General features: G+C 28.7%; 1 protein-coding gene across 2 annotated transcripts; it reads right to left on the bottom strand.

Annotated features, from left to right (window-relative positions):
* Positions 1–7,154: 7,154 nt before the first annotated feature.
* On the bottom strand, positions 7,155–11,540 carry LOC126662198 (60S ribosomal protein L3-2-like). Of its 2 annotated transcripts, none has more exons than XM_050356101.2 (6): positions 11,355–11,540; positions 9,776–9,890; positions 8,910–9,020; positions 8,373–8,677; positions 7,693–8,102; positions 7,155–7,584 (listed from the first exon to the last, which is right to left on the bottom strand). In XM_050356101.2, the coding sequence occupies exons 2-6, from the start codon at positions 9,858–9,860 to the stop codon at positions 7,326–7,328; spliced, it is 1,170 nt and encodes a 389-aa protein (XP_050212058.1). In that variant the 5' UTR covers positions 9,861–9,890; positions 11,355–11,540; the 3' UTR covers positions 7,155–7,325. The 2 variants fall into 2 exon arrangements, with proteins under 2 accessions (XP_050212058.1, XP_050212056.1); XM_050356099.2 differs by having other exon boundaries at positions 9,776–9,882.
* Positions 11,541–11,695: the final 155 nt, after the last annotated feature.

The raw sequence follows: 11,695 nt of genomic DNA, 5'->3' as shown, positions 1-11,695 counted from the left end.
AAGGAGCCATCATTCTTTTTATTTTACAAACTACCACCTTTCTATTTATTTCTTAATTTATTCAAATATAAAGATTTTTACAATATCTAACTCAAGATATGAATATTCAGCTAATTTTTGTGCTATTTATAACCTTTAATGCATAGAATTAAAAATTTCAACATTTAGTTATTTTAAAAGATGTTGTTTAAATTGGAAATGGAGATCAAATCGATTTCATGTGTGGTTCATAATCTGATCGGTTCACCTGGTTTAATTTAAATGTTTGAGAGAAAAAATTGTTTTTTATTAATTAAGGGAAATTGATAATGAGTTTATTGATCGGGATAGGTTGATTGACCAGAAAAGGAACTTCACCTCAAACGAGCAATTTCTATTGACAAACATGCCTCATTTAGCAGTGGCATGGGCGACAATGATTACAAGATCTTCTAACATGCTGAAAATAAACCAAGCAATTAAAAGAAATAGCAACACCATCCTCAACAACGAGTTGAATATGATAGACGTTGCTGCATCTGTATTAATTTTAACTGTGAGGGCGGAGGAGGCTGCCAACTCAAACCAACAGGAATGTTTTAATTTTAATAATTATTAAAGTAAATATTTATGTATTAGAAACATTAAAAAAAGTTATAGAAAACAATGTTGCTCCGATAATATTCTAAAGAACAAAAACAATACACATTGTCCTCCATCGCGGACACTTACTTTAGGAAATATGCAAATTTCACACCAAAAGTTATGTGCTACAGTAATAGTTTACACTGTTTTCAGCACTAAAAATGATATTTTTATACTAGTTTTATTGAATATTTACAAAATTTATTTATATATTTATCTATAATAAAAATTATAAATAAATATTAATAATAAAAATAATAATTTATATTTCCATATATATTTTGAAAAGGCTAATCCTCTAAAATCCCCTTACCTTTCAACCCCCTTTCGTTTGCACCCTCACCTTTCAAAATCCCCAATTTTACCCTAATTACCACATTTCACTTTCAATTGCACCCTCAAAATATTAAATTAACCTTTTTTCACTCAAAAAACTTTTGAATCAATATTTTTTATTTTTACTCATTTTCTAAATAGTACTAAATGTTAAAATTTCAACAATAAAAGCATTTTCTCTAAAAAAATATTTCAAAAATTACTAAATTTCACATTCACTTTTATTTAATTTTACTGTTTTAATTCCATAAAATTAATTAAATTAGATACTATTTATAATATTTGTTGAAATATAAAGTATTAATTTGAACTTTTTGCAGTAAAAATAGGTCAATTTAATATTTAAGGGTGTAATTGAAAGTGAAAGGTGAAAATTAGGGTAAAATTGGGGATTTTGAAAGGTGAGGGTGCAAATGAAAGGAAATTGAAAGGTGAGGGGTTTTTTCAGGGGATTAGCCTTTTGAAAATTAACAAAAATAAATAATGACATTAAAATATATTAATTAAAAAAACATAAAAATCCATATTTAAATTAAAATGATTCATTGTAATTGCTAAATAGATTAAAAAGATAAAATAGTCAATTATACCGACCACCACCTCCAGCCTCAGATGATTATAGTGAATATTTAATATTTTTAGTCAGTTTAATTCTGATTTATTAAATTACCAATTATATATTTTTATTTATTTGTACTTTCTGATATTTTTATTCTCATGTTGTTGTTGGATGTTTTATTAAATTGTCGTTTAAACTAATATATTATTAATAGTAAATATAAAATTTTGGATTAAATTAGACATAAATATACTATTGGAATAATTTTTCACATCAAATAGGTTTTTTAGTGCATCGTTGAAGATGTCCTAGAGCTCCTTCTTGCTTATTTTTGTTATTGAACTTGAATGTGTCCGAGAAAAATGGTCATGTGGCTATATCGGAAAAAGAAATTGATTTTATTAAAACATAATTTGAGGTAATTTTATTGAAAAACTGAATTTTACTGGGTTAACATGATTTTTAACTAATATTACAAAAAAGATGGAATTATACATGCCTTGATGAAGCATTTATTAACTAAATTATCAATACTATTCTGTCTTTGTTGAAAAAATCTATTATTCCTACTATTTCATAAATTTCACACCGTTAAATTTTACAAGCGCCAATGTGGGCCTAATTTAAATGGCTAAAGCGTCTCTAAGTACATTGAGAGGTTGTAGGTTCGAACCACGCCTCGATAACTAACAACTAACAATTGAGACTCTAAGAATCGATTACCATCTTTGACAAAAAAAAAATCTATAAACAATACTATTTAAGCACATTAAGCTTTTCACTAAATGGATAAATCATTAAAGGAAGATATGTCTTAGCTACAATGCATAAGAATATGATCATTTATTCCATATGATCACATAAATCACATCTCATACCTACTGCCACAATAAAATTATATGTTAAATATGAAGCGTATATTTGAAATTTTTTTAAATGAAAAAACTCTAATTTAGAAAAGTACAATTAAAATTAAAAAATAAAAATAAAATAAATTAATTTTTAGAAAGTTTGAAATATAAATCAAAAAAAGGTTGAGTATATTTTAGATAATTAAATCTAAAAAAAATTATTTTAATTTGGCCAAATGATTAAAAAAGACCAAATTTTTTATAAAAGTTTCATAAAAATTTAAAGTTTTCAATTTTATTCAATTTGTCTTGAAACGCATGATTTCATTTTAATTTTGTCCAACTACACAATTTTACTTATGTGACCCTGATGTGTGGTATTGCCACATCAGCACCATGTAGGCGTCACATGAGTAAAATTACATAATTGGACAAAATTGAAATAAAATCATGTGTTTCAAGATAAATTGGATAAAACTGAAAAAATTAAATTTTTATGAAATTTTCATGAAAGATTTGTATTTTTTTTATTATTTAGCCTTTTAATTTTAATTGCAAAAAGAACCCAAAATTCATAACTTATCACATCACATAAAAGCATGAATGACATTTCATTTTGTTTTCAAATGACAAAATTATTAGACAAATTGAGAATTTTGATGTACAAAGGTCATTTCAAAAATAGATAATTGCTTTAACATTTTTGATGTAAAAGAGAAAAAAAGGGTCCCATGATACGAAAGCACTCTAAAGAAGAGTTGAAAATAGATTGAATTGAAGCATATATTTCTCCTTTTCTTTTTGTCTCTCTTCTTTTCTTCATAACTAATGTCTACATCTCAAGCAAGCCCTTTGCTTTTCCAACAATTTGCCAACAAAAAAAATGTCTTATATATTCTCTTAAATCAAATCAAATCAAAATTAAAGTGCAACCAAAAAAGTTGCATGAATATACATACATATATACATAGTCATATACCAACTTACATTAAATAATATAATAGATAGTTGATGATCTTATAAATTTAAATTTCAAAATTTTATTAATATATAATTTATAATATATGTATTTTTTTATTTTTCTCATATTTGTAAATTGATAATATATAGATGTCATTTTATATTTTTGTTTATCTTATGAAAAATTTCTATATCCACATCATATTCTTATTTTATTATTAAAAAGAATAAGCGTTTGTGGCAAAAAATAAACTCATAACTTATCGTATGTTTCAATTGTTTACTATCGAAAACCAGTTGGTAATTTTTTAATACAAATTTAAATTTTATTATAAGTTTTTAGTACAATGAAAAATTATAACAAAACTAAATTTTATTACAAGTTTTTAGTACAAGGAAAATAATACTACATCCTAAGGTCTCTTTATTTTAAATTTTCTTTTGTACAAATCAATTGCAATTTTTATATTTATGTATAATTTTTTTTATTAATAACTAGTACTTATGATAAGAAATCACCAAGTTGGAATTTTTATTTTATTAAACAGACGCCATCGTCCATGTAGATAAAAATTGAAGGACCAATAACTTACATACCAAATAAAAATTAGAGGGTAGACAAATATGAATAAGAATATAAGGATCTAAATAGTAAAAAAAATAGCCAAACTTTTCTTCATTAACATTATAAGCGAATTTAATAAAGAACATTTGTAAAACATGTTTACCTAAAATTAAAAATTATATTTATTAATACATTTGCTTGAGACATCATTATTCTAATGAATAAATAGGGTGTTGATTTGAGAAATAATATAGGAACGATTAAGATAATACTGTGAATATATATAGGGTTAATGTCATAAAAATTCACTAATTTTGCACGTTTTTTTATTTTAATCACGCAGTTTATATTTTTTCATTTCATGCATGAACTATCATTTTTTTTTAAATTCATGCACGGTGCTGAGGTGTCACGGTTCCATTAGTGTAATTTGCTGAGGTGAGGGTCATTTTACAGTAATGAATGAGTGCTGCCTCATTACCGTGCATGAATTTGAGAAAAAATGGTAGTTTGTGCATAAAAATAAGAAAATTTAAACTATGTGATTAAAATGAAAAAATATGTAAAATTCGTGATTTTTTTTTACATTAACTCATAAATATATATATATACACTGAAATTAGGCAATACTGGATTTTTAATATTGAGAACCATCTTGCAACTTGGAAGTAGGGTGATGTGTATGTATGATCTATTTCAATCTTTGGTTACATGAAAACGGACCTATATAGATATCATTTCAATAACACCTATAAGAGACATATCTTGCAAATATTGACATGACTGATATGAATGGTCTATATCTCATCATATTAATAAATAATAATATATTTTTTTGTTAAAAGGTAGTAATATTGATACATTAACAGTTTATATCCTACCGTCGAAGTATATCGTAGATCAAAATAATAAAAATAAACAACAACTAAAATTTTATATCGATCTATAAAAAAAAACGAAATAAAAATAGAAATTTAAAGATACAAATTTACTAGGTAACTAAAAACATGATGAATTCCAATGTGAAAAATCGCTGGCACCAATCATATGCCATAACTTCTATTAACCACTTGTTCCGCTGCTAAGATACTTCGATGAAAAGAAAGCCTTAAATCTTCAAAAACGTGAAGGTGAAGATTGAACAAACACTGAAAAGTTTTGAACGAACCAAGAATCTACAGAACAAAATACATAAAAATCCAACAAAAACTCCAAAAAACGGAGTAATTTATTCAAACAAACAACAAGACGTTGAAAGAAATGAGTTAAGAGACGATAATATCTGACTAAAAGTCGAAAATCACTGTCCCATAGTCTCAAAACCGAAGAAAATTAAACTTTCTCTCTCTAGAATATGTTCTCTCTCTAAGAGAAATTGGCACCGCTTCACGGCTTCAATAACAACAAATAATAATAAGCATATAGTATATTTTACTATGCCTAGAATATAATACTTATATTTCTTTTATATAATACACCTTTAAGCTTTATTTTACAAATTGAATTGCAGCCAAATCAATATGGATACTAAGTTATGGTCCATGGGTTTTTAGTGTAACATGGGTTCAAAGTTTAAGACATTATTTCTTATACAACTATTTTAAATAATACAACCAGTAAAATAGAAAATATTTATAATTATATAATGTACATATCTTTGTAAACATGTTTATGTAATTGAAATTTAAATTGAAACGCATATTATTAACTATAGTTAATAAACGAATCACATTTTGGCTAATGGATAAAAAATTTGGCGACTTTTATAGTTTAACCAGTTTAATAGTTTTTGATTTATGCAACTTCAAGATTCAGAAAAGTTGAACTGAAAATGTAATTTTTACGACAAAATCAAACTCAACTGATCTTTGGCTTACAATTAACCGGTTGAATTAGGCAGTCTGAATCGGTTATTAAAGTATTGTTTTAATTTTTACGATAAAATCAAACTTAACCGACCTTCGATTTATGACAAAACCGGTTGATCAGCCCGTCCGAACGATTATTGAAATATTATTTTCAAATGCTAAGGAAAAATTATACAAAAAGACACATTGTACGAATGATAAATCTACATCAAATGCATAAAATTATGGTGTATGATTAATTTGTTGAACATGGTTTTGCTTTCTACTTTTGGCTCATTCACTCACCAAGTGACCACCCACTTGCACACACGTGTATGAATGATGCCTTGGCTTGGCATCAAGGAGTTAATAGCAAACTTGTTAGTTATTTACGCATCTAAAATAATTAGGTCCATAATTAATACGAATTTTGCATAATTATAATTTCTTCAATTGATAAGTTAATTTAATTTCGCATTGTTTTTGTACTTTCTAAGTTCATTATATCCAATACAAACAAAAAAGTTCATGCACATGTTAATGTATCTCATTGCAACAAAAGACTAGCTTGAATTGTTAGTGACAAATCAAAATTTAGATGGAGAATTTAGATTCAAAATTAAGTGCTTCTTTTTAGGAGGAAAAAAAAGTAAAGGAAAAACTATAATGGATAAGGAAAAAATTTAATTTCAAAACTGATCGGTGTTAAAACTTAAGTCTCAAATCTCACATAAATAAATTCATATTATTTAATTTAATTGGAAGTCGGCATTAGGTTCGTTATACAAATTGTAGTATTTGTCGAATTTTCTATTTGATTGGATTTTAAAAATATCGTAATCTTTTTGATTTCACTTAAATTTGAGAAGTCAAGTTCAACTAATCTTCGACATTTCTTAGGGAATGAATAGTGCATATTGAAAGAGTGCAATTCTAATTAAATTAATCAACATCATTCATTTTGTAAAAAATGATATTAATCCATTAAATTTGACACATCGAGTTGAAATAAAATTGATAGAAACTTAATCCATACTAGTTTTGAAGAATAAAACGGAACCACCAATTTAATACCGATCCACCAGTTTAATACTAGAAATCAGTTTAGTTGACTATTTCTTAAAAACCAAAAATATAGTTCATCTCTTTAAAAGAAAATTTCATTTAAACCAAAAAATTATTAAACCAACTAAACTATAAAAATTATTGCTAAAAAAACTATAAAAATCATCCTAATAATAAGAAAATTTCTTAAAAACCAAAAACTATTAAACCAATTGGACTATAACTAAATAAGTGAATACACAGGTTTAGCAATTAATAACACCACCATTTCAGCGATTAGTGGCCAAACCAGTTCAGTCTCCCATTAGCAGTAATTTCAAAGGGCAAATCTAAACCAACTTCCTAAATAAAGTAGAATGAAAATTTATTTGAATAAGAAATAAACGACTAAATAAATATAGCAAAATTGTACTAGGTTCTTAAAACAAGCTCAAGTCATTATTAAAAGCTTAACTGCATAAATAAACAGAAACCTTCAAAATCCAAGGAAATAAAAAGATTATTATCTTGCAAAACAATCAAGCCTTCAAGCGCCCATAGAACTTGGCCTTCTCCTGTGTAGTCTGGAATCGACCATGGCCAAACTTGGAGGAAGTATCTATAAATTTAAGCTTAATCTCCTCCATAGCCACCCTCGATGTCTGTTTCAACAACGATTGTCTCAGTGTCACGACACGCTTCTTTGGACCAACACAGCACCCCTTGATCATCAAAAAGTCTTCCTTTACAACACCATAGTGGGGGAACCCTCCGATTGGGGTGATGTCCTTTTCGGTCCTGTTGATTGAAAAAAATACCAATAATTACAAGATCGTCATAGATGAATACAAGGAAACAAATTTATTTTAGATTAATATATGAGAGATTGAGCGCCAAAGTGCTAACCTGTCATATTCTGTACTTGCAGAATGAGACTCTTGGCTAGCCTTCCCAAGCTTATAGATTTTTTTGTTCATCTCAGTGCGGTGATGATAACCATTCTGCCCAGCTCTTGCCACAGTAAATGAAACCCTGGCTGGATGCCATGCACCAATACAGGCCACCTTGCGAAGACCACGATGGGTCTTGCGAGGAAGTCGGGTCACACCCCAGCGAGTGACAACACCTTCATATCCTTTTCCCTTGGTCACCCCAATTATGTCAATCATCTCATCCTTTTGGAAGACAGCATCAATTGGAATCTGCTTCTCAAAGAAGCTGTAGGCAAAGTCCACCTTCTGGGCAACATCACCACCATTCACCTGAATCTCCATTAGATGAGCTTTCTTCTGCTTCAATCCTTTCATCTTCTTAATCTGCAGAAGCAGGGAAAGTTAATTTCAACCCACACGCAAACAACAGTAGATTGACTCCAGCAAGAGTCAACCATGGTGGCATTGAAGAAATATTTAAAGTTTAAACAAAAGATGAACACTTCAAAATGACATTGCAATTCACAATAAGCAAAAGGAAAAATCACAAGTCGTAAATGCTAGATCATGATTGCCAGTTAAAAAATATAGCAGACTGAATGCAATGGACACAAAATCATAAAATAACTTAGAAGAAAGGCTGGATTAGAGTACCTGTGTGTGAGCCAAGACACGAATAACTGTGCAATACTTCTTCATCTTCTCCAGTTGAGTTTGAACATCTTTCTTTCCCTCATCAGATTCAAACCTTTTAGAGTATTTATTGAATGCCTTCTTCTTAGACTTGCACCAGTTCTTATAAAACCTCCTCTTCAGCTCCTCACTCAAATGCTGGGCCCAGACTGTGTTCAGTGAACGGAGACCACGAGGTGTTTTAACATAACCAACAACACCAACAACCACCAATGGTGGTGTCTCAATGATCGTAACAGCCTCACATGTTTCTTTCTTGTGGAGCTCTGGAAGCCAAGAGTCAAAATTAAAAATTGCTTAATCATACAACACAGCAACGCATTTCTGGTACATTATTAGAGAAATGAAAACAGAATGATAAAGATAAAAGTGATAATAATAAACATCAAGTGCTAATAGCTGCAACTAAATCATGGAAACCTAAAACAACTCATTAAGGTTGGGGACTTGTATTATATAGTTGCATATTAGTACTAACAAAACATAATCAGGACTCACTTGACCCTGGTTTCTCAACATCTCTGACAATATGAGTCATCCCTGCTTTATAGCCCAGAAAAGCAGTTAATCTGCATGGCTTTCTTGGATCATCTTTTGGAAATGCCTTCACTATGTATCAGAAAAAGGATTAAAAGTCACCACCTCAAGCCAAAATAGCAAAACAAATAATTTGTAAAAATTGTATAAAAGCAGCACATATTTTATACAATGAAATATAACAAATAATCTGATTTAAAATTTTGAAAATGAAAAACTAAAATCTAGAAATAAAAACAGCATCATTTGTTTGTCTGTGCAAAACCATCTAGTTGATACTGCAAACTATAGCTAAGAATATTACATGAAGATATTTTGCAGCGTACAAAGTTTTAAAGAATGAAAGGAAATCAATATTGGTGGTACAAGCACTATAAAATTTAAACACTAGATTCATGAAAGAACATGGCAAAAAAATGGAAATGACAAGAGATTATTTCAATCATGATTGGCATGACTGAAAAAGTAACGAAATGAATATACTCCTCAAACATCAACAAAATCTAGGATAATTTGTTTTCTATGACTTGGTTTAAAATATCAACATTTTCTCAATATTCTAACAATTCATTACTAATAAAAATGCATGTACATCAAGGCTATAATCAGTTCTTATCAAAGTAAGGCAATGTTCTTTAGTATTGGAACACACATGGAATGGGCAAATTTTAAGAAACAACTAAACACAGATCATCACAAAAAAAGGATATAATTCCTAAGCATTGCTATCGCAAATATTAGAATATGCTGCTATATTAAAAACAATTAAGATCCACAAACAAAGAACAAATCAATTTATTATCAAACAAAATACAAGCACTATAAACCTTTTCCTCTTTGGCGTGCAGCCCTCTTTCTTGGGAGAAATCCCAAAGAGCCATGCCTGGGATGCTCAAACTTTCGATGAGACATACTTCAAACCTCAGTAATTCAGCTGCAAGACTAAACAACCTCAAACTTTGTTTAATTAAACAAAAACAAATCCATAACAGCGTAAACTCCAATAACCATTTTCTTGATAATATGGAGAAAACAACTTCCAAAACTGTAATTTAATTAATCAGATGCAGCAAATAAACAAAAACACAACTTTCACAAAGATCAAAAGAAATAAAACTCGATACTTGATAAAGTCAAAATATGTTTGAATCATCAAACACAAATACAATTTTCTAAAAAAATAATAATTTTTAAAGCTACAAGACACACTGAAACAAAACAAAAAACTATTTTTTCACATAATTAAAAATAGTTAAAAGGCTTAATTACTTAAAAAACCCTCACCTTTAACTTCTTTTTCGTTTATACCCTGACCTAGGAAAATTGTCACATATACTCATGACCTTATTTTTATGTTTCACCTCTACCCTCGAGGTATTAAATTTACCTCTTTTCATTTAAAAAAGGCTTAATTACTTAAAAAACCCTCACCTTTAACTTCTTTTTCGTTTATACCCTGACCTAGGAAAATTGTCACATATACTCATGACCTTATTTTTATGTTTCACCTCTACCCTCGAGGTATTAAATTTACCTCTTTTCATTTAAAAAAAGTTTAAAATAGTCCTTCATTTTTAGTATATATTCTAATTACACGTCAATGTTATTAATTATACAAAAATTGAATTTTTTTTTTGAAAATAATAATATTAGCGGTTTTTTATATTGGAGTATAATAAATATTTTATTTATTTTATTTTATTTAAATTATAAAATTAATTAATTTTAGGACTTATTTGAGCGTTTTCATAGATGAAGTATTTGTTTGTAATTTTTTTATTAGAAAAAGGTATAAAATAACATAAAGACAAGGTCATGAGTATTTGTGACAATTTTCCTAGGTCAGAGTATAAACGAAAACAAAGTTAAAGGTGAGGGTTTTTTAAGTAATTAAGCCTAGTTAAAAACATTAATCCACCTTCTTACCGCAGTAAATTAAGCTGATATCGACGACTAAAACCAAAGTAAATGAAAATGAAAATGCTTCCCAACCAAAGGCCTATGGCGTTACATAACTGTAAACGCCAATTCTCCAAGGGCTCATTTAGTATTCCTTTCACCAAATACCCAAAATTCTAGGTATTTGATTTAAAGAGAGCCCATTTCTGAGATTCCAGCCTTGATTACTCACCCACAAGGGATAGTCATTCCAAATTCACTACTTAGCTTAGCTCCATATCAATCAAATTCACCATGATCAAAGATTTACAAAATCATAAAAATAACAACAGTAAATCAAATATTTGAAATTAACAGATCAAAATTAATAACGAAATCATCAAAACCGACAAAAAAATTATAACACTAATTATCTAACCTACCTAATGAATTTGAAACTGAAATTAATCAAAACTGTAAATTGAATTAGCTAAAGCCTAAATGAGTACGGAAACTGAACGACAGTACCTCGAAGGAGCGCACAGGCGCAGTTTGCGAATACGATGAGAAGCAGAAATGGTATTGATTAAGGGTTTGGTTTATATATGGTTTTAGTTGAGATTTAACGGCTGTGATTAGTATCTTATGATTTTTGTTGTCCGTTGGATTTACAATTTTTGGGAAATTAGGGTTAGGGTTTGTACTCTTATTTGAAAGCGACGACGGTAGGGTGGGAGGTGAAATTGGATTAATAAGCCCAGTTAAATGGACTGTTTTTAGGTTATACATTTTGTGATTTTTTATCCTTCAACTAGGGGTGTAAATGAACCGAGCCGTTCGCGAGCAGCTCGGTGTTCGGCTCGATAAGA

Source organism: Mercurialis annua, linkage group LG8, assembly GCF_937616625.2.
Source record: "Mercurialis annua linkage group LG8, ddMerAnnu1.2, whole genome shotgun sequence".
NCBI lineage: Eukaryota > Viridiplantae > Streptophyta > Magnoliopsida > Malpighiales > Euphorbiaceae > Mercurialis > Mercurialis annua.
Note: the sequence above shows the minus strand (reverse complement) of the source record. Positions and strands in the feature narration are given on the sequence as shown.